We start from the raw sequence: 22,454 nt of genomic DNA on the forward strand, positions 1-22,454 counted from the left end.
AAGTTCGCGTCCGAGCTGCCTTTATATCTCCATACCAGTAAGTCTTTCTCCGCATTTTCTCCTAACCCGGGGAATATGCGGGGGTTCTGCGCTAGTAGGGAATCGATTGAGATCCAACAAAACTAGAATATGTTTTGTTGTGAGCCCAATATTCCCTTTTCAAACCGGCCCCGATAATTCCCCCGGCCCGTTCAAATGTTGCTCTTCTTCGGGTTGAACTCCGAAAGTAGCACCGATGCCCGAGCTTGGACGAAGTTGAATTATAGAACATTATAAAATATGACCAACAATACTAGCTGGGAGTCAATCATATTTCAATTCTTATTTGGCCTTTCACCAACATGTTTGAAACTAGATTCATCGCGACTACTTTCACACAGGGTAGCTTGAACCTTGTAAATGCACCTATCATTATTGATGCGGATGACTTTGAGGGTGTTCGCATTGCTGCCGACACGTTATCGAAGGACTTCGCAAAGGTTTTAGAAGATCATAGCAATCCTGTGATTACCGGCTCTTCGTACGAGACCAATTCCGCGGTAATAATTGGGAGCATTTTGAAATCGAGAATCATACGCTCTCTAATCGAGGAGGAGAAACTTGATAGTACTTCCTTGTCAGGGCAATGGGAGTGCTATACCACCCAGTTGATTGAACATCCAAAGCCTGGTTGTTCCAGGGCTCTGGTTATTGCTGGGAGTGACAAGAGTGGAACGATATTTGGTCTCTACACCCTCTCTGAGCAGATTGGCATCTCGCCGTAAGTTGAATTAATTTCTTCCAGATTTTGGTCACAGTGGAATCAGATCGTACTGAACGTCAATTTTCTACATTGCGTAGGTTCTACTACTGGTCTGATGTTCCTTCGAAGCGCACTGGGGAGCTTTGGGCTCTAAATATTCCAACGCGCAAGGGCCCGCCTAGTGTCAAGTACCGTGGGATATTCATCAATGATGAGGCCCCGTCGCTCACTGGGTGGGTCAATGAAAAGATTGGACCGAAATTCAACGTGGAGTTTTACAAGAAGGTGTTTGAACTTCTCCTGCGACTCAAGGTCCGGATTTCCCTCCCTCGTGATTGATATCAAACCAAATCTGACTGCGTATGTTTATTGCAGGCCAACTTCCTCTGGCCAGCCATGTGGTTTGGCTATCCTCATCCAGGACAGAGCTTCTTTGTTGATGACGCTTTAAATCAAGAGACTGCTGATCGATATGGCATAGTGATTTCTACCTCTCATCATGAGTCAATGCAGCGTGCCGCCAATGAATGGTTCTCAGAACCTTACAACGAGCCCGATGGAAGCTGGTCCTGGTATAAGAACAAAAAAAAGATTACACAATTCTTCAAAGAAGGCGCGGAACTTGCCCAGCCACACGAGGGTTATATCACATTTGGAATGAGAGGGCAAGGCGACCGCAAGATTGAGGCTATTGATGCGACGAAAGCGTTGCAGGAGGTCATTCACACGCAGAGATCGATCATTAAAGAGTCCCATGACAGTGAAAATGAGCCATGACGTATGTATCATTCTCTTATATATTTCTTGCGTGAGTGACCGACGACTGACGACTGACAGGTACGCAGGGCTTATTGCATTGTACAAAGAACTCCTCACACAGTATGAGAAAGGTCTTCAGATCCAGGGCGATGTGACTCTACTTCTAGCGGATGACAATCAAGGAACAATTCGTCGTCTTCCCGTTGACAAGGAGAAAAGTCGCTCCGGTGGGGCCGGTGTAAGTTGTCATACTTCCTTCTCCAAAGGTTTTACACATTGCTGAAGTCAATTTAGTTGTATTACCATTTCGAGTCTGTTGGCCATCCCCAACCTACAAATGGCTCAACAGCAACTTTTTACCTAAAGTTTGGCATCAGCTCGATGAGACTTATCAAAATGGTGTTGACCGAATCTGGATTTTCAATGTTGGCGACATCAAGCCAATGGAAGTACCAATGTCCTTTGCGCTAATGAAAGCCTGGAAGATAGACGCGTTGAAACCCTCTCAGCTCCCAGAATTCTTTGAAGAGTTCATTAAGACACATTTCGAATTTGACGAAGATGGGGTCCGAGAATGTGCAGAGCTTCGTCTCGGCTATGATCAACTGATGGCCCTTAGTAAACACGAATTCATCGAAGCCGAAACCTTTTCAGTGATCAATTAAGATGAGGCCGAGACTGTAGTGCAAAAATGGAGCAAGCTATTGGACAGAGCGACAAAAATGTACGACACAGTGAAAACCGAATTCAAGCCTGCATTTTATCAGCTCATCCTCCACCCAATCAAAGCCTCTCAGATCTACATGACACTGAGAGTTTCGCTGGCAAAGAACAAGCTCTACGCTGAGCAACGCCGTACCTCGGCAAATCATTACGCAAATGAAGTGTTACGTCTCTTTGATGCAGATTATGATTTATCTTGCGAGTACCACGAAATGCTAGATGGTAAATGGAATAATATAATGAGCCAGCCACACTATGGTTGTCGTTGGGAGTGTGACATTACACCATTCCGCGATATAGTGCCTGGTCTGTGCATCGTTCAGACACGCCAAAAGGCTAGTGCCATAATGGGCTTCATGGGGATCGCAGTTGAATGCCATAAAGGTGTACGCCCGGGCTTGTTTGTGAAGAGAACGACCGAACTCACCCGTCTCGGCGTGCGCGAGTCGCTGGTGTGACTGTCCCCCCAATGGAGCCCTTTGGACCTAGTTACAGATGGTTCGAGCTGTACTCGCACAGAACAGAATCTGTCCGCTGGACAGTCTCCTCGGAGTCTGTTTGGGTTCGAACGTCTCTCTCGTCTGGCACTCTAGCTGTTGCAGAGACTACCCGGATCCACGTCACCGTTGACTGGGACCAGGTACCGGCTGGGTTTGATGCTGAGGGGCTACTCGAAGTTCGTTCAGACATGGGAGACTTTGACTATGTCCATGTTCCAGTTCAGAACCGAGAGGCCCCAGCAGGCTTTGTGGGATTTATCGAATGTGACAGACATGTTTCCATCAATGCACCTCACCTCATCACCATCAATACAAACAAGATGCCTTATGATATATTTCCCCATCTTAGTCGTACAGGTGTAGGCTCTGTGGGACTGAAGAGACCCATTTGGGAGGCGGACAATCTTCCAAGTCTGCAATACCCATTTTTTACATTTCATCCTGCGTCCGATGCGATTTTGACGCTTTACTTTACCATGACAATGAACTTTGAGCCTGAAAATCCACTAAAGTATGATTTATGTGTTGACAAATCTTCTCCGTCTACTCAGCGATTCGTACCAGATGCACCAAGCCCTGGTGATGCTCCCCCTGGCGATTTGCCAGCTGGGTGGTTTGAAGAGTGCCCAACCGGGGCTTGGACACGCAGACATACCATTTCTTTGGCGAAGTCGGGCGCACACCTTATTCAAATCCGCTTGAGAAATTGCAACTGTCTCTTGGAAAAGCTTGTGATAGACTTAGGTGGTGCGCGGAAGAGTTATCTAGGTCCGTCAGAAAGCATGACCCTAGGAATTTCTTGATATGTCAATACTAGCTTCAAGGTTCAGGTTGCTACTTTATCGTGTCTTGCTGGATTGAATATACTAGTATTCACCGACACCCGGGAGTGAACTAGACTGACACATCGTAAATAGCGCGGAGATAGAGATAGCATATTCTCCTTGTAGGATAGAATATTGGTTATTTGAACCACGAAGTTTCTATGCATTACCGGGAGTCTGCTCTTATTGATACATAGACTGCCAACGGTTTAAATACCAGACCAGTTGCACACTAAAATCAATGGATGATTTCAAGCTTCTAGATTATTGGAAAAACTCAAGTGCTCAGTGAATATTAATTACTAGGTTTGGAGTTCTTTGATAGTCGCTCCGTTACCTGTTGGGTATCATACTGCGGGTCCAGATCATGTCTTAACGTGATGGAAATCTGTAGGGCGCAATTATCTGAGTCGTCTCACTCGAAACCCACTTTTCAAGAATGGTCGTTTTCATAGAACCATTAATCAAGCAAATGGTGCTGATCCTACGAGGTTGATTTTAGATGATTCTCTCGCGCCAGTATTTTTCTCATATCCAAGGATAGTTAGAACCTCAATGGTAAAACACTTTTAGATTGTTCAAGTTGCGTAGATAGAATGTTGCAAATAATTTCTTGCGTAATATTCAGTAGTGGGTCTTGAATAAAAGTCGATTCAGCGCCGTCCTTTTTGGTTTAATAAGTGCATTTGGTAACTTGAATTATAATTTGTCCTATTGATTCTGGGTGTTTATTGAGTGGGTCGTAGTACATGGGTCTTAAAGGTTTATCTATACGCGTATATTCACTCCGAATCGTTTCGCCGGAACGAACAGCAAGAAAGAGCCAAATCATCAATTTAGTGAACTTGGAGGTTTGCAGAATAGCGGAGGGAAATCCGTAAACAAGTCCATTCCATGTCCATCGTGTATCTACCATATGTGATGATCTCTACCTGTCAACAATTTCCTCTGACAGACAAAACTGGAGTTGCTCTTTTTGCCTCTCATAGCTCAAACCCGTGTCAGTGTTAATTCAGTTCTGTTTAAAATCACTCCCAAACCCTACTACGCATGACTATGAAGCACCATGAAGCTAGTATGGCAACAGAACCACCTCAGGATCAGCCTCCGCCATATGAGGCGGTACCACAACACTTAGAGGGTATTCGAGTCAATGGTGAGAAGATACATTACAAGGTATCAGATACCAAGTCTAACAAAATAGATAGATGATGGTCGCATTTCGATCGATGCGAGCTCTCGACTGTGCCGGACTCTGTCCAGAATAATTTCGACGTCTCCCATTGAAACCCCACCTCCATCAGGGCTCCCGCCATGTTACGAAGACCTAGTTCTCGCACCGCCGAGTTAAATCTCAATATCGTCATTCAAATCGTGGGAAGCCGGGGGAGATCTTCAGCCTTTTCTCGCATTGGGCACGGAACTACAACGAACCGGACATCGTGTCCGGATCGCCACACAACGTTTTTGAGAACTTTGTGGCAGAAGCTGGACTAGAGTTCTATCCCATAGGCGGCGACCCAGCCGACTTGATGTCTTATATGGTCAAGAATCCCGGTCTCATTCCTAGTGTGAACAGCCTAAAAAAGGGTGACATCCAAAAGAATCGTTTGATGATGGCAGAAATTCTTCATGGATGCTGGCATTCTTGTGTAATGCCTGATCCTGTTACAAATGCGCCATTTGTTGCCGAAGCTATTATCGCCAATCCTCCCAGCTTTGCGCATGTTATTGTGCCCAGGCTCTCGGTATCCCACCACTTAATGTTCACAATGCCATGGACCGCAACTCGAGCCTTTCCCCATCCTTTAGCAAACCTATATAACATCCCTCCTGATCAGGACTGGATTAACCGTGTCTCTTATTCAGTGGTGGATTGGCTATCTTGGCAAGGGTACGCCACGAATTTTCCCGTTCTATGATATGATGGAGGAAGCTAATCTTTTCAATCATCTCTGTCTAGTCTTGGAGGAGTTATCAATGATTGGCGCAAGCATGAAGTGGGATTAGAGTTTATATCTTCATCTGATGATCCCTTTCTCCTGAAGAACCTTGAAATCCCCTACACATATTGCTGGTCCCCTGGTCTTGTTTCCAAGCCACATGACTGGCTCGCGAATATAGGTTTGGCTCTTCCCCATAATTCTGCATTCAAAATATGATACCTAACAGCACAGAGATTAGATGTATGCGGTTTTTTCTTTCGCAAAACACCAGATTATGAGCCAGACTCGGAACTCATTAGATTTCTTCATTCTGGACCTCCCCCAATTTACGTTGGATTCGGTAGCATCGTCATTGAAAATCCCGGGGGTATGACGGAGATTCTTCTACAAGCGATCCAGGAGACTGGTGTTCGAGTTATCATATCTCGTGGATGGAGTAGGCTGGGCGGACCAATCCTGCCTCATGTACTTTACTTGGACGATTGCCCACGTGAATGGCTGTTTCAACATGTGAGAGCCGTTGTACACCACGGCGGTGCCTGTACAACAGCCTGCGGGCTGCGAAATGGCAAGCCAACCGTCGTTGTCCCATTCTTCCGCGAGTAAGTAATCTAACTGGAGTGCCATGACCTCTTCCCTTTTCTGACTCATCTTCTCCAGTCAATGCTTCTGGGGGATATGATCTCCGCAGCTGAAGCAGGCCCAGATCCCATACCGTATAAGCAACTAAATGTATCGAACCTCGTGCAGGCAATTCGTTACTGTCTGACGCCTGAGGCGACTCACACCGCACAGGGTGTCGCAAATAAAATGCAGCAAGACCAAGGAGTGGAGGCAGCCGTGGCCTCTTTCCACAGAAACCTCCCGCGCGTGACGGAATGTGACGTCCTACCGCAATTCCCAGCTTGTTGGAGATACAAGAAAGGGAACAGACGATATCACTTATCCAAGGTTGCAGCGGAAATCCTGGCCGAGAACCACGTGCTAGACCCGACGAAGCTGAAACTGTTAAGTTCAAATATCACTCATCGCAGGTTCGAAACTGATCTTTCCATTATAAAGATATCAATTATGCCCTATGCACATCGAGAACAAACGTTGGGATTTGGTGACAGGCGTTTCCTCGGCTGGCTTGGGGATGGCATTTGAAATGCTGAAGGCGGGAGGAAATATTATCTACAAACCTTACGGAGTTTACAAGGCAGGTGACAAAGACTCTCAATCCTCGATAGAATGACCGAAAATCTCATCGCAGCTGCTCCTGGCACCATCGCCAGATGCGGTGGGAAGTTCCCCAGCGCTTCGGAAAGCTCGATCCATGCCGTATTTGACAGAGGCCAATATATCAGATCTGGAGGAGAAAGGCAAAGCTCGCGCTATGGCTGTCGCGTCAGCTCAAGCCTCTGGAAGATTTCTGGGAAAATTTGTCTCCGGTACCATGATTGACGTACCTTTAGCTGCTGCCGAGGGATTTCGTGTACTTCCGGGTCTATGTGGAGGGAATGTTCGTCACACTGATAAGGTTACAGACTGGAAGTCTGGTATGTTGGCTGGGGCTAAGACCTTTGCTGTTAGTATGGCTGAAAGCTGCGTCGATCCGTTCTATCAACCCTACAGACATGCAAGAGACGGAAGCGCACTAGGCTTTGCTGCTAGATTGTTTAAGGGAACCTTTGGCGTGATTGCTAAGATGGGCCACGGTAAGACCTTACTTGTTTGATGTTTCTAAGGGTCGGTTTATGCTGACGCCACATACTCTACAGCCCCCATCAACCTTCTCGCATACCCCGGGCAAGGCGTCAAGCGAAGCTTTAAAGCTGCCTTCTTTGATAGTACCCAAAAGGCGATAATGACCACTTTACGTGAGGATGGGCAAGGGATGTCTCGGCAATGGAGAGTGAGAGGCTTACAGGACAAGCTAGTTGTTGAGAAATTCAGGCTTATAGACCGTGAGGATGATTCATACTAAGACAGTGACTATGTATAGGAAGCTTGAGTTGATATGGACATAGCTTTATGGCTGTGGGCCTCGGGGTAGTGAACACTTCTTATATCTAAACATGGCTGTATGATTTTCAGACACCTGGGCAGCACTGCAACTTCAACCAAATGACGCCTGCAATGCGATTATTTTTATCAAAACAAAAGAAAAGGAAGAAAAGTGAGAGACCACGAACTAAAGAATATTCAAATCCGAACGGAACACTGGAGGAAAGGAAATCCAGAAAAACAATATTAGAGAACCATCCGGACTCTAAAGGGTTCAATCAAACCTCCGAATACACATGCGCAAGGGGCATGCTTCCCACGACATCAATCTTAGCTTTGATATCACTGGGATACCATATGAAGTATATGATCATGACAATTGCCATCGGCACGGAGTCGAAAACATAGAGCGTCCACTCATGCTGCAAGGGATATCCACTGTTCCCGAGCACATATTCAATGATTCGGAAAACTGAGCGAACAATGATTAAAGCACTGACAGCATATAGCATGTACAATGCCTTCTTCCAAGGGATTCCCGGGAAGAGAGACTCGGGGGTGGGCTCACGACGAATACGCCTCTCAAACGCGAGGGCTGAGATCCAGAAAATGGAGAATGATATAAGCTGGATTACTAGTCCACCGAGAACTGCTACTTTTGCCCATTGAGCACATCCTAGAATTGAGAGAGACGATGAGTTGCCTTGGACGACAAAAGACAAAACATCACCCTAGACAAAGGTCTTCGTCAGGCGCGAAACGCGGATAATAGAAAGATGTTCTGCTCCAACACGACGGATTAAACGGCCGAGAGTCATATAAATGGAGGCGGCGAATAGTGTAGGAGCGAGTAGAAGAAAGATGTTTGCCAAGATATATGGCCCCATAGTAGTAGTGTTGTTATGTGCAATAGCGCGACCGATATAGCCAATTATTTCAACTGATAAGGAGTCCTTATGTTAGCTTTTGAACGTCTTGAGAGTCTGTGTTGATCAATCGATTCCAAAAGGGTATAAAACATACATAAACCACCGAGGGTGAAAGCGATACAAAACCATGTTTTAGTCGTAAACAATTTCCAGGAATGCAGTCCAGTCAATCCCATGAATATAAGCATAAAGATCACTGCCGCAGCCAGTGATGGAGTATAATACCAAAATGTATATGAGCGAGGGGCAATATCTTGCATATTGGATAGTCGGTCTGTGAGAATAGCCTGAGAACAGAAGACCACGTCAAGTCCTTGGACCTTTTGGGGAGAGAGAGAGAGAGAGAGAGAGAGAGAGAGAGAGAGAGAGAAACTTGAAAGCACCTCCAGGACTGGCAGAAAGGGTACTAGTAAACGAAATGAAAGAAGGCAACCCGAATGTAAAACTTCAAAGGTGGGAATATATAACCTTGGAATGAAAGATTAACCTTGGAACTTGAAGAGAGACATCGAAAAGTGGATACTAGTACGTTCTAGTATTCAAGTTTGAAGGTTGCGATCGGTATGAATAGAAAGGAAGCACAGTAGAGCTTTAAATCTAAAATTGAAACCATCTAAACGCAGGAGCTCGATGGCCAATCTCAGAAAATACTTCACATACGCATACTTTAGGCTCCACGGGTGAATTATATCTGGCTTAGCGCCCGGGTGACCCAAATTTACTTGGCCTTGGCGGGTGCCTCGAACATTGAACACGCGTATAGAATTTTTGGAATGAGACAGTACTTTACAGTATACGGTCAATTTACTCCTAAGAGAAATTCAGCAGAATTTCAACCCCCTTAATTAAGACTTATCTAATTGCATGCTTATTTCTCTCGGAGTAATTAGTCTTTATCCTGGGTGAGATATCAAATTCTCATGATTAGTTTCGTCATGTTAATTGCGACGGGAATTATTGACTTTGTGAGCATTTACGTCGAAAAGGCGTCAACTTATCTCAGTGGACTAGCCCAACATTGTTATAATACCAGGCTCTTACGAAAATACGCTTCAATTCAAAGTCTTTTTTTTTTACTGTTTCAATCCGTAAATTCCACGTGTTAGATCAGTGGGTCCATGTGGAGCCCCGTAACTGTAGACTATACGCGTATGCACAGACCACCTAATATTTGTGGTTTATCTTCTGGAATACGCGTATAGAGAAATCTTCCTCTCCAAAAAAGATGGGTTTCTAGTGTGATACTATTGCTTTAAATGAAGCGTGGATCCTGATCCTACACAAAATTTGAAGACCCTTTTCTATTTACCCCACTTGATCTAGTCACCTACACAACGCTATCCTGAGGTCATCAACAATTATATCCTCGATCGTTCGGACCAACCTTGGAACTCGACAGCTGGACCCTGAAAGTCAACAATTAATTTAGCTCCGAGTCTGTCGCAAGATGACCAATTTAGAGCCATTAAAGGGCGGCTATTACATTTGGCACTATGTCCCCTCTATAGCCGCATCCATTATCTTCGTTATCCTCTTCGGCGCTGTCAGTTCATATCATTTCTGGAAGCTTTTCAAGACGAAAGTTTGCTTCACCATTCCTTTCGCCATTGGTGGTTTATGTAAGTTTTTAACCGACCATCCCAGATCAGTTTTTCTAGCGTATACCTATGCTGATGAACCCGGATTATTAAAGTCGAATTTATCGGATATGCCGCTCGGATAGGCTCCAGTAGCAACACTGGAAAACTTATGCCATATATTATCCAAAGCATTTTCGTCCTTCTTGCACCAACGCTTTTCGCAGCCGCCATCTACATGGTCCTCGCCCGCATCATCCGCGCCGTTAACGGCGAGCTATATTCTCCTATCCGCATCAATTTGATCACCAAGATCTTCGTTTCCTGCGATATCTTGACATTCTTTGTTCAAGGTGGTGGAGCTGGTTTAATGGCCGAGAGCAGCCTAAGCAATACGGGACAATATATTGTGCTAGCTGGCCTAGTTTTGCAGATTGTCACCTTTGTAATCTTCGTCATCACCGCAGTCACTTTTTCCCGACGGATGGACAAAACACCCACGCCTGCAGCTCTTCAGTATGATATACCCTGGAAGCAGCACCTTCGCAGTCTATACACTGTCAGCGCTATGATTCTCATTCGGTCTATTTTCCGTGTGGTTGAGTATGGATTAGGTAATGATGGGTACCTTTTGGGACATGAATGGCCTACCTACGTCTTTGACGCTGTCCCCATGTTCACCGGCATGGTTTCCTTTGCTATCTGGTACCCTAGTGCCTTACAGCCCTATTTGAAGACTGCCACCTCGGCCTGATTATCAGTGTGGAGAAAGTGCATTATATGTTGCGAGATTGACCAGATCAGACTAGTATATATGAATATAAAACGTGAAAATAAATTGATATGTGGCACATTTGAAATAGAATACCTTGGATTGCGCTTAGGGAAGGTCACGATGGAACGCTCAGCCCGGAGTAGTAAGTTAATATGATCATTTTATGCAGGCTAACTCCAGGGCTGTACATACTTGGAGTGGTCATTCATTCAGGCTTTGCAGTCTGTAATAATTGCATTGGAATCATCTGACAACAAATCAAGGACTATAGATGTTATCTCTATCTGGCCTACATATGGTCGTCTGTTCAAGACTCGAGAGTTTGTCGCCCTGCTTTCGGCACGAGAAGAAGAAGCTTCGGTGGTGGCTCTCGCACATTATGGTGCACTAATTCATCCTCACCATGACAAGTGGGTGTTTGGTGATGGAGACCAAATTTTGAACGAATCAGTTCAAGTATATTTAGTATGTGAGCTCTAGATGGACAGACTGGTTCGAATCGCCGCTACAGATGCTAGTGGAAACAGCCCTGAAAGGAAGTGAGTCAAGGCATCTGCCTAAGTGGACTGGTGGAATCCAATCCAGGGCCACGAATCGAGAAAACCACATGAGCAATCTCCAGCTGATTATTCATACACAGCATTGATGTTAATCTCAATCCATTGACTTGTATATTGTGCTGTGAAATTTCATGAATTCCACCTGGGCAATCTATCAAAGACCTCCTTTCTCAGCGATGAACGACACTCATGTTTCCATAGGAGATGAAAGTAGCTCATCACCAGTACTGCTGAAAATTTTGAATTCTGCCCAGACGAGGGGGTATTTCCAAGCGCCGTGCGTTGATAGAGATAGGACTATGTTTGTGGGGAGCCTCAAGTTTGAGCAAATATAATGGATTTATGCTCATGATCCGAATCAAGTTGAAGCGCACAGAATAGTTTCATCGATTGAATCAACTAGGCTAAAGATCGCTCGTGATACGTGACTATGCGAGATACACAAATGAAAATATCGCATGAGAGCTTGAAATCGCTGGAGTGTGACAGGGGAAAGGCTGCCCGAATGAAAATGTCAGTGCTAAACGAGAAGACAATTTGAAGATTATTCTAGCTATCAGATAGATAGATGGGTCAACTCTCATAGTGTTGCTCACAGGCCGAAATGTGGAATCAGGCAGTGACCTAGGGAATGAAGAGCATGCAACAGAATCCACTACCGTCGGTAGTTGATCAAGCGTGCATTGGGTGGGTGAAATGATGTACGCTTCCTCCCTCAATCTCACGGACAAAATCCTTGACCTGAGCACAATTTTGGCTCGGAGATTCACCCTGGCATGCCCAGTCTTTGCTTAAGATTAGCTTTCCAGTTGTTCCCGCTGGGGCATCGATGTTCACCGTAACGACATTGTTGTGCACCGTCCAGGCAACGCTCAAAGGTCCATGGGGTGTTGGAGCTGTCGCGTTCACTCCACCCAATCCGAATCCTGCGTAGGCCGGCTCCACAATCCACGATTTATACCCAAAGGTCACCGGCCGAATACCAGCCACATAGCTGGTAAGTGCATATGTAGCAGCTCCGCCCCAAGGATGGCTGAGAGAGGTGAACTGGCCATAGCCTGGCTGGGATTTCTGGTTCACATATTCCCAGGTCGCACCGGATTTGGTAGAGTCATTGCTGACCATTGCGCCCCAGAGGTTTTCCAACAGGAATGCGACAGGAGCTGCCTGCTTTTCCTGTAGTAAGGCTGGGAGAAGGAAACCATTTGTGTTGGGTGACAGATTTGCGCTCGAATCTGATGAGGCGACCAGACTCGAGTCACGATATCCCGGTCCCAGCTTGAGAGACGATAATTTAGCCAACGAAAGCTTGATCTGAGTGGCATTGGCCGATCCGGATGTGATGGCAAATCCAAGAGCGGAAAGAGAGAAGTTCCCGGGTTGCGACTTCTGGATGGAGTAGACGCCATATTCATCACTCCACAGCTCGTTATTGAGACTTGCTTGGAGGGATTTGGAGATCTCGGCCCACTTCTTAGCCGACGATATATCTCCGACAGCTGAAGCAACAGTGGACATGCCCTTAAATGCCTCAACAGAGGCGGCATTGACGGCTGAGCCACTACTGGGGCCCAGGAACGCATTGCCGAACGACGAAAAGTCAATGAGTCCAGTAGAGTTGCTGCGATATTCTGCAAGCCAATTGACGGCAGCCTTCCACCCAGTCCAGTGCTCACGGGCGAATCCCGTGTCATCGGACTGCTCCATGTAGGAAGCGAAAGAGATAAGACCAAGAATCTGATAGTCCGGCAGCAGGTATGCAACACCACTGACTGCGAATGTCCTCGGTGCAATGTCTGGCGAGTAGCCAAGAGACGGGGCCATTGGTAGCTGGCCGGTGGAAAGCTGATCGCTCAGAAGCAGCTTGAAGGTGCCAGTGATATGATCACTGCGATTGGTTGTGACTCCAATGATTCTGGCAGTATGCAGGAAGTCTCCAAGCCAAGCCAAACGATCGCGCTTCGCGCCATCCACACAAGTTGGAAAATAGTTTTCATGCTGGCCGTACTCAGGGAGAACGGCGGTGGCGTTTGTCATGGAGTTCTGATAAACAAAATGGCCAGAGGTATCACGGACAGAGACTTCACGAATATAGGCAGACTGATCTTGCCAAGCGCCAAAGCCAAAGGCACCGGAGGTTGAAATTGAAGATCCGCCTGCATAATAACTAGATAGGGAGACATTGAATAGCTGGATTTGGTTCAAGCTGACAGCCAAACCTTGAGAGCGAACACTAGTCGAGATTCGGTACCATACGTCTTCTTCCACGTCGAATGGAAGCTGAAACGAGGCCAGTTTGTATGATGTCAAAGTGGTTTCGTTGACGAAGTTCACGCCATGCGCCAGGGTGATAGTGGACGGGGGAAATAGTGTCTTGTTTGTGTTGAGGTATGTTGTCTCATCTGGGTAATTGCCAGCCAAGTTCATGAGAATTCCCCCTGATGAGCGAATGCCAAAATTGTAGCCAACTGCCCAGATGAAACCTCCTCGGGAAATCTTAGCATCGAATTCCAGATCGTATTCGGTAAAGTTGTAACTCAAAGATGAGTAGTTGGGGACACTGCTGGAAACCTTAGATCCTTGGCGAGAGACCTTCATGGTAGGCTTCTGTGATCCTGCGTCGAAGCATGCCAGCGAGACTGCCCGAGCACCCAGATTCCAAATCTCGTTGTACAGTTCGTTTGACGAGTGAAAAGAGCCGGGAAGGTTATCAGTGTCCACCACACCGACCGATGACTTAAACGAAACCGATCGAATTGTTACCGTATTTCTAGTAAGCAGGCAAATGCTTTGCCATCGCTGGCCTCCCTGTAAGAGCTCAGAGCTCAAATTTCCAGGACTGGTGATGTTAAAAGTTTCCACGCGGAAAGAGTTGGCGAGACTGGCCACAAACAAGCTGGGACCGTCACTGAAAGGGTCGGCTAATCCACTAAGCTGCTCGCTGTATTTGACCTCAATCTGTGCCGGACTGTCGATATTGGCGATCTCAAAGGTAGGGAAACCGGCCACCTCAGCCCCATAGTCAAGGGTCGCGTAAGGCGAATCCCATGTCAATGTGAATTCATGATAGGGGCTGGTGGGCTTTTGAATATTCTGGCCCAAGGAAATATACTGAGCGTTGAAGCTGGGTCTAACTGAGTCATTAGTGTAATAATGGACAGCGTCGGCGATATGGCGACTCGACTGGTTGTTAGCTATGACAGGGTACCCGCCCGCCAGCAGCAGCGTAAGGATAGCAACAATCATGTTTTTTGAATGTTTGGAGAACAGTGCTCTCAAAATTTGGAAATTTTGAAGACTAAATACTTGAGCGCTCTCCCTGCGTCGTCACCCGCTCTGGGCAAGAAACTTAAGAGTACTCCGGAGATGATGAGACCTTCTCTTTGAGAGTGGAGACCATTTGAAAAGGGCTCCATAGAGTCCTCAGTCCATACGGAGTAGTGGGTCTTGAGATCGGCGCCCCTTAAGTGCCGAGAAAAAGAAAAGAAAAGAAGAAAAAAAGTTTCATCTATACGAGTACGCCGTGGTCCGTGGAGCCGAGAAGTAATTTTGCGAATATTCCAACCAAAATTCCGATCTTTCCAAGGTTGCACAGCCCACAGGTGCACAATACAGCCTCCAGCACTTGAGGGCTCTAGATGTTGAGTTTACCACATAACCTGCTCCGGTAAGAGTATATACGCGTTTCCCGAGGTCAATGTGCTGTACTTGATGAAATTTATCAAATACAACACTGGCATCGATCTGTGCATGTATGAAGCTCAAATGGCCCATGAGCTCTACCTTCCGAGTCGTACCACTAGATGTAGACACTGGCATAATCCAAGTATATGTCCACAGGTGTGTTCAAGTTTACATCCATACTGTGAACTGGCATACGATTGTACTAGAAAGGGCGCAAACTAGGAAGGCAAGGAACGATATCTGGTGAAGCGTGAGGGAAGGAAGGAAACTACGAACTGAGAGCTGGATATCAACAACATGGTGGTCCGAACTATCTATCTATAGATTGGACCACTGATGTTGGCAGATTGATCGTGATAAAACGAGTGAATAACATTCATTCAAATACAAATGTTATAACCGATGGCTGCATAACAAAAAGAGCGACCCACAAACCTCACGTACACAGCTTGCGGTTGTGACTGAACTTTCCATGATCAGAAAAAATCCTGCTTTCTCACAAAAAGAAAATGGGCCGTGGAGTTCATAAGACTTGACTAACTGACACGGAGCTTTGTGAGTAATCCTACTACCGAGTTTGATGGCATGAAAGATTCGCGTAGTTCAGCAACCATTACAAGGCTGTCGATAGATCACACCATCAACAGTAGTTGTCAAGGTCCCGTTTGCGTAAAATTTGTTTTCCTCAATGTCAATTTCGAAATGGAAACCACCGGGGCTAGTGACCTTCGTACTCTTACTAATTCCAGTGGAAGAAAGATTGGAGATCCAATCCACATGAATCAATGTAGCGTTGGGGTATAAAGCAGTCACTTTCTCTCTGCCTGCAATGAAGTTGTCACCATTATCAGAGTAGTTATGATATGTGACGTCGACTGTTCCTAATGCAGTCCCAGCGCTATTGGCAGTGAAAATTACATCAGCATGGCCGCTCACTTGACCAGTTAAAGTGAAGTTGCCGTATGAAAGGCTGGATACTGATGGTGTGGTGCTTCCTGGGACATATGGATCACCCCAAGGGACGGTATCGGAGACAGGCTGCAACTTCGTCGTTTTCAAGGGCTTGCGGCTAGTGAGAGTTGCTAGCATGAGCCGAGCGGTGCGGCCGCCTGAAGCAGTGGATACAGGACACAGTAAGGGATTGCTCCCACCGCAGTCCGGGGCTACAGTGAGCAGTTGAAAGTATGCAATCTTGGTACCATCTGGAGACCATCGAGGATCGGCACCTCCATTCCAGAATGGATCATTCACACTGCCCGGGCTCCCATCACCTGCAGCATTTAACTGCTGCCCTTCATAACTGTGGTCAGAATTGACATATGGAATGACGCGATTGTACAACCACGGTACAAAGAACCGTCGTCCACCGTTGTTCCGGATGGATGAGATCGCAGCGGTGAGGAGCGAATCAATAAGAGGTGGAACGCCCCTCATCCCTGATAGAAACATCATGCGATTGGCAGTAGTAGTGTCCATTATTACGGCCCATTCACCATCTGGGGATACATCAAACGGATCGACATACTCAGGACCATATGTCATTCGAGCAACCTTTCCACTCTTTAGGTTAATATCGAATATGTCAATATTGCAAGATTCTGCAGGAAATCCAAGGTACTGAACTTGGTTCCCCAGTCCATTCAAGCCACGTGCCTCTCCCACCGCGATGGCCTGATCATTGATCGTCATATTCTTTCCATCAAAGGAGAACATAGATGTAGGTTTGGGGGAGTAGAGTCCAGTCACATTAACCAGATCGTATCGCGGCGTGAGTGGTGTTCCGTTTGTAGGTGCAGGATTAAATTGTAACCGCGCAAAATAAGCATACTGGGACACAGTTGAGCCCGAGTAGGAGATAGCGTTAAAGGTGATATGAACATCGTCTGGGTGTTTTCGTAGTTCACGAATAGAGCCCCCAGCTCCGGAGCCTGTGGGGGAAGTATTCCACCGTATTGGATAAATGTGGACCTTATCCGGGGTACACTGGGGGCTAGCCAGCTGTGCAGTCCCGCAGTCGATAATGAAGGTTCCCGCCAAAACGCGAGTACCATCTGCAAACGCTTGGGGATACTGGTAGTCCATCGAAGATGTAAAGCCATATTGTTGGTCCGTAGGTACGCCACAGGTGATACATTTCCAAGCGTCACCGTTTGGGAATAGTGTTCCATTCGTACGAACAATGATTAGGTTGAGGCCAGCATAGTTACTTCTTGGATCGGGGGAATCCGGTGCTCCAGTGAACACCAAGGAAGCTGTGACATGATTCCCGTCTGGAAGAAAGTTCCCGCTTAGCAAATTGGAGGAGTTTGCACCGATACACCCAGTCCCATGCGGATTGACCTGTCGGGTACAACCGCCTTTGGTTTCATTGAGGGTAACTGGAGGTAGAGGGAGCTCGATCACCTGAATCGGCTCATTCCTGCTCGCACGCTTTGGAGCTGGATATAGGCTTTCCTGGGCGTATTGGTTTGCGTGGGCTGATACAACGATCAAGGTTCCTATGAAAACTTGAACTGTTGAGAAGTACATATCGGGATGTCAAGCGACGAAGTCGGATTCACTTCGAAGAACGTAGCAGAAAGACCAAACTTTATACTTCAATTCCTGTGGCAGGTTAAAATTTTCAGCAAGACTCAATGTTTCCTGGAATATTTTGTCGCACAAGGCCTAATCGGAGAGGGGCTTCAGCAGGACTGCATGATCGTCAGCCAGAACTATGGGCGCCTATTCGACGTAATCGTGTCCGTGCCGAAATCGAAGTTCGCGTAATCAATTGAGAGGTCGTATCAGCACTAGTAGAGTCAGTCAATACAGTGCGTAATGACCATTTGCCGTTAGCTATTTCAAGTTTCCGAACCTTGGAAGGTCCGTGCATACGCGTATAGAAGAACATATCAGTGGAGTTCTCAGTGATTCAGTGGGTGACTGTGGGTCAACCACAAATAGAATAAAAAACCGGTTCAAGCTAGCGAACCACATGTGCAAACTTCCAAGGTTCCGATATGTGCCTGTGTTAACATTTGAATACTCCCTGTGTTTAGGCATCAGGAACTTGATATTTGTGCTATGGAAGATCCGCGGACAATAACTTGTAATGGTAATTTCCCCGGTTTCCATCACATCTCCGCGGTTCATCTAAGAGAGTTCACCAAAGGTCCAAACTGCAAATGGCAACATTATTTGTCCTGTAAAAACTTCAGGACTATGGAGGACTATAGTTTATGTAGATATCCAGAGACCCTCGGACGGTACTACTCCGGAAGTACACCATGGCTCTATTCCAAGGTTGCAATACGTGATCCATCAGTATGTCCACGGGTACGAGTATGTCAATGCCAACTGAACCTCGAATTCCATGGAGAAATATCGATCGATAGATCAAGTGCACATGTGTCACTGGCAGTACTAATCCGTACATTAGTGCCTTCCCAGCCCTGGAGGTGATTACTATGCTATTTCAGTTACAACTTACGCAGATGAACCGTCCCACTGACAGGTGCCCTGTTCAGAAAAATTCATATATTTCTAGTTCCGAGCCTTGTGACCTCAATATATTCGGATGAAACATTTTGAACGTCCAAAATGGCTCGAGAGGCAGGCATGTTTAGTGCCAGCGATATAGTCGAAGCCTTTGAACCTGAAACACCTGCATTTGATCGTGAAGTGGAGAGACTTCCATTGCCGTCTGGTTTCCAATGGGGAACCGCTACAGCGGCATATCAGATCGAAGGGGGTGCCAGTCAAGATGGGAAAGGTCCCTCTATTTGGGATACTTTCTCTCATCTGAGCCCTTCCCGCACCAATGGGCAGAATGCAGATGTTGCCTGCGACCACTACAACAGAACCATAGCGGACATCACGCTGATGGCATCACTGAGGGTGGACGTGTACCGGTTCTCTATTGCATGGTCTCGCATCATTCCACTTGGGGGTCGCAACGACCCAATCAATGAGCATGGCATCGCATTCTACAACAATCTGATCGATGAACTGTTGGCCCATAATATTGCACCCGTGGTGACCCTCTATCATTGGGATGCACCTCAAGCAATATATGACCGGTATGGGGCATTTCTTAACACCGAAGAATTCCAGGCCGACTTCGCAAACTACGCCCACATATGCTTCAGTCGGTTTGGGAATCGCGTTCGGAGATGGGTGACATTCAACGAGCCATATATAATTTCCATCTTCGCCCACCTGAATGGCACTCTAGCTCCGGGACACTGCCGCGATGTCGGCACTGACACGAAAACCGAGCCATGGATTGTGGGCCACACTATCATCCTCTCCCATGCCACGGTCGCTCTGATGTACGCGGACGAATTCCGCGAGTCCCAAAACGGAGAGATCTCCATCGTACTAAACGGTCATTATTACGAACCATATGATCGATCGAGCAGCCAAGATCGCGACGCCGCTGAGCGCCGGTTGCTCTTTTACATCGCCTGGTTTGGAGACCCCGTTCTTCTCGGACAGGACTACCCTGCCGCAATGCGCGCCTACCTGGGTGAGCGTCTCCCTACGTTCACAGCCAAGCAGCACGAGCTCCTTCAGAGAGCTGCGTCCATCAACACATACTATGGAATGAATCACTATTCTACTAAGTTTGTACGTGCGCTATCTGATCCACCGGCTGAGGACGACTGGACTGGCAACACAGAGGAGCTGTCAATTAACAGTGAAGGCAAAGAGATCGGGCCTGTGTCGGGGGTCGGTTGGCTTCGGGTTGCGCCAGAAGGTTTTCGGAAGTTGCTGAATTGGATCTGGAAGCGATACCGATTGCCTATTACTGTCACGGAGAATGGTTGCCCTTGTTCGGGCGAGGAAGATGTCTCCACAGCTGTTGATGATACATTTCGACAGCATTACTTCGGGTTGTACCTGGATTCGGTTTCTCGTGCTATATATGAGGATGGGGTTACCGTTGATGGATACTATGCGTGGAGTTTGATGGATAATTACGGTACGTTTTATGAAAATCCAACCTGTATTTCAATGTTCGGACTAACACAGATTTGTTTATATAGAGTGGTCTGCTGGTTATGGGCCTCGGTTCGGGATAATTCATGTTGATTTTGAGACTTTGGAGCGGACGATAAAGGATTCGGCCTATTACCTGCGGGATACTTTCATCGATCGTAGGAGATCATCATAGCAATAAACTCATATTGATCTAGATGAATTGAGGTAAATTCTCTTAGCAAATTTCTATGTAGATGATCTTGAGAGTTTCCAATAATGCCGTGTAAATCATGGGGAATAAGTCTGGAGTTTGGGTTCAAGTTCAAATGTTGTGGCGTAGTATTTGTGGGGAAATCACTTATTTTAGTCACATTTTTTAGTATTCCTCCGCGGCATTTCCCCCAACCTTGGAAGTTATTGTTTTCATCTTCTGTCGCGCCCCGAGGGATTTATCGAAATGTCACCCCCGAGACGTCTAGCGGCGACCCGTGCATGTGATCCTTGCCGACGTCGAAAGGTCAAATGCGATGTGAGTATGGTGTGAATTTCGCGGATATTGGACTAACGTGGAAACAGACACTGGAGATTTGTGCAAATTGCCGAACATCTGAAATCGCATGTCACTATACGACAGTCCCTAAAAAGCGGGGACCCAAAAACGTCCAACGATCCCCACTAGAAAGACGGAACACAGCGCCTACATTGGACAATGATGTTCATGGTTCGTTGTGGATGGATCCAATTCAGATTCGAGATGTAATGAATTCACCCGCGGGGGAGTTAGAAGAATTGGCATCGCCCCCCCTTGGCTGGAATAGAGGAAACATCCGCATCCCTGTCCGCACAGACCATCAGGGATCGCTTGTTGGACTCAATGCACTCTGTGATGCCCTCAATGATGCCATTTGAGATTGTGGACCGCTGCATCTATCTCTACATGCAGTACACATTTCCCACTGCTCCGATCGTACATGAGCCCACTGTGCGGGAGTACGCAACTGCCTTCTTTTCTAGCGCCAACACGAGGTCATTCGCCGCACCTACAACCGAAGAGGAGATCGCGCATATCCGAGCTTTTGCCCTTCTAAGTGGATTGTGTGCGTCGGTCGCGTCGGTAATACCAAGCTCTCTATTGCCGTATCGGCATTTGATCGCGAAACCATGTCTTGATGCATCACGCGAAATGCTGAGATTGATTGAGGATTACGATGTGGAGAATCCAAATTCGTCTTCAATGGTCACGCGAATCTTCCATACCACTGCCTCGCAGAATATTACCGGCAAAACGAGGTTGACTTATCACATTCTAGGTCAAGCGACGCTGCTCATCACAAGCATGCAGCTATACAGGGAAGACTCACTCCAGTCTCATGACCCCCTCGAGTGCCAATTACTCCGCCATATCTATTGGCAAATATATGCAGCGGATCAGGCATCATTATGTTTGCGAAGTCGCCCATTCCATTTACATGAACTGTTGTATAACGCCGAGGCAACGATATGCAATCCAGGCAAAAAACCAATAATCCCTCAATTAGATACTACCACGGCATGGTACGATGTGGTGTTTGAGGAGCGTATGCTGGTTTCCTTCCATCTTATTCCGCGTCTTTGGCACACGGCAGCTGGGTTGATCTTTGATATAAGAAAGTGCAAAGGACAAGTAAACGACGCCCACAAGTCACGGTTTTCGCAAGCATACATGGCGTTTTTAGGCATCATGGACGGCCTTCCATATTGGCTACAGGCCTCTCATGTAATATTTTCTCCTAACGATGGGGCTGCAGCGCAGTTCCACAAGACAGCTTTTTGGGTTCAAAGATGTACGATTCAGGTATCGTTCCAGTGTCTACGCCTAGTCATTCTACAACAATGCATTGACTCCGGACTATGCGATATCATGGGCTTGAACAACCAGCCCATGACTTTCCAAATGACAAAAGTTGGGATGATTCAGGATTTTCTCCAAACTCTGGATGATATCCCATTTGTCTTTCTGTTGGTGAAAGGCGAGCCGACGGTGAGTAAAGAACCATTCAGACATACTAGGATCGTTTACTAAATAAACACTTTAGGTTGAAAGGATTCGTTTAGTTGGCAGTATACTTCTCGAGGTTCTGGATCAAGTGGAAGTTTGGCACATCAGAGTACGTGCCAATCATTTGTTTACAAGACTCCTGGACATACTCTCACGTCTTGATTCAAAATCGTCTGATGTTTTGATCGAAATGAGGGAATTGGGCGAGAAAGCAGCCGAGTCGCGGCGGGAGGAATCCCTCCAGTGATTCCCTTACAAGGACGAAGTCGGTGACTGTGGCAGATGTATAACTTGGTGCACTGTGACGTTTTTGATCTCCCAGATAGGCTCCACGTTTCTGCCCAGGTGGATTCCAATGTTCAAATGTTGAAATTCTTTCTTTCAAGTTGTAAGACCTCAAGATTTGGAAATTTCCAAATGTTCACAAATCTAAGTCTACAGAA

At 46.6% G+C, this 22,454-nt stretch overlaps 11 protein-coding genes across 11 annotated transcripts; 9 read left to right on the forward strand and 2 right to left on the reverse strand.

The window, feature by feature from the left end:
• Window positions 1-341: 341 nt before the first annotated feature.
• Window positions 342-2,166, forward strand: N7483_006328 (uncharacterized protein; the record flags this gene model as incomplete). The annotated part of the gene is made up of 5 exons (XM_057089765.1): window positions 342-760; window positions 841-1,054; window positions 1,118-1,502; window positions 1,588-1,739; window positions 1,879-2,166. The coding sequence occupies 5 exons, from the start codon at window positions 342-344 to the stop codon at window positions 2,164-2,166; spliced, it is 1,458 nt and encodes a 485-aa protein (XP_056944506.1).
• Window positions 2,167-2,223: 57 nt separating this feature from the next.
• On the forward strand, window positions 2,224-2,682 carry N7483_006329 (uncharacterized protein; the record flags this gene model as incomplete). Its single annotated transcript, XM_057089766.1, has 1 exon — window positions 2,224-2,682. The coding sequence occupies one exon, from the start codon at window positions 2,224-2,226 to the stop codon at window positions 2,680-2,682; it is 459 nt and encodes a 152-aa protein (XP_056944507.1).
• Window positions 2,683-2,693: 11 nt separating this feature from the next.
• N7483_006330 (uncharacterized protein) lies at window positions 2,694-3,527 on the forward strand (the record flags this gene model as incomplete). The annotated part of the gene is made up of 1 exon (XM_057089767.1): window positions 2,694-3,527. The coding sequence occupies one exon, from the start codon at window positions 2,694-2,696 to the stop codon at window positions 3,525-3,527; it is 834 nt and encodes a 277-aa protein (XP_056944508.1).
• Window positions 3,528-4,604: 1,077 nt separating this feature from the next.
• N7483_006331 (glycosyltransferase) lies at window positions 4,605-7,463 on the forward strand (the record flags this gene model as incomplete). The annotated part of the gene is made up of 9 exons (XM_057089768.1): window positions 4,605-4,704; window positions 4,757-4,878; window positions 4,931-5,442; window positions 5,512-5,672; window positions 5,733-6,079; window positions 6,155-6,501; window positions 6,557-6,695; window positions 6,750-7,194; window positions 7,258-7,463. 9 exons carry the CDS (start codon window positions 4,605-4,607, stop codon window positions 7,461-7,463), a joined length of 2,379 nt encoding a protein of 792 aa, XP_056944509.1.
• Window positions 7,464-9,859: 2,396 nt separating this feature from the next.
• Window positions 9,860-10,743, forward strand: N7483_006332 (RTA1 domain-containing protein; the record flags this gene model as incomplete). Its single annotated transcript, XM_057089769.1, has 2 exons — window positions 9,860-10,031; window positions 10,106-10,743. 2 exons carry the CDS (start codon window positions 9,860-9,862, stop codon window positions 10,741-10,743), a joined length of 810 nt encoding a protein of 269 aa, XP_056944510.1.
• A 141-nt stretch (window positions 10,744-10,884) lies between these two features.
• N7483_006333 (uncharacterized protein) lies at window positions 10,885-11,307 on the forward strand (the record flags this gene model as incomplete). The annotated part of the gene is given in 3 exon segments (XM_057089770.1): window positions 10,885-10,906; window positions 11,036-11,229; window positions 11,245-11,307. 3 exon segments carry the CDS (start codon window positions 10,885-10,887, stop codon window positions 11,305-11,307), a joined length of 279 nt encoding a protein of 92 aa, XP_056944511.1.
• A 689-nt stretch (window positions 11,308-11,996) lies between these two features.
• N7483_006334 (uncharacterized protein) lies at window positions 11,997-14,570 on the reverse strand (the record flags this gene model as incomplete). Its single annotated transcript, XM_057089771.1, has 1 exon — window positions 11,997-14,570. One exon carries the CDS (start codon window positions 14,568-14,570, stop codon window positions 11,997-11,999), a length of 2,574 nt encoding a protein of 857 aa, XP_056944512.1.
• A 1,041-nt stretch (window positions 14,571-15,611) lies between these two features.
• On the reverse strand, window positions 15,612-17,537 carry N7483_006335 (uncharacterized protein; the record flags this gene model as incomplete). Its single annotated transcript, XM_057089772.1, has 1 exon — window positions 15,612-17,537. The coding sequence occupies one exon, from the start codon at window positions 17,535-17,537 to the stop codon at window positions 15,612-15,614; it is 1,926 nt and encodes a 641-aa protein (XP_056944513.1).
• A 1,053-nt stretch (window positions 17,538-18,590) lies between these two features.
• On the forward strand, window positions 18,591-20,166 carry N7483_006336 (glycoside hydrolase family 1 protein; the record flags this gene model as incomplete). Its single annotated transcript, XM_057089773.1, has 2 exons — window positions 18,591-19,974; window positions 20,039-20,166. The coding sequence occupies 2 exons, from the start codon at window positions 18,591-18,593 to the stop codon at window positions 20,164-20,166; spliced, it is 1,512 nt and encodes a 503-aa protein (XP_056944514.1).
• Window positions 20,167-20,430: 264 nt separating this feature from the next.
• Window positions 20,431-20,882, forward strand: N7483_006337 (Zn(II)2Cys6 transcription factor domain-containing protein; the record flags this gene model as incomplete). Its single annotated transcript, XM_057089774.1, has 2 exons — window positions 20,431-20,502; window positions 20,550-20,882. 2 exons carry the CDS (start codon window positions 20,431-20,433, stop codon window positions 20,880-20,882), a joined length of 405 nt encoding a protein of 134 aa, XP_056944515.1.
• On the forward strand, window positions 20,869-22,035 carry N7483_006338 (fungal specific transcription factor domain-containing protein; the record flags this gene model as incomplete). Its single annotated transcript, XM_057089775.1, has 1 exon — window positions 20,869-22,035. One exon carries the CDS (start codon window positions 20,869-20,871, stop codon window positions 22,033-22,035), a length of 1,167 nt encoding a protein of 388 aa, XP_056944516.1.
• Between the last annotated feature and the right edge of the window lie 419 nt (window positions 22,036-22,454).

This window comes from Penicillium malachiteum (assembly GCF_028827825.1).
Source record: "Penicillium malachiteum strain IBT 17515 chromosome Unknown utg000003l:1.0-4950554.0:1.0-4952489.0, whole genome shotgun sequence".
In the NCBI taxonomy this organism is placed as follows: domain Eukaryota; kingdom Fungi; phylum Ascomycota; class Eurotiomycetes; order Eurotiales; family Aspergillaceae; genus Penicillium; species Penicillium malachiteum.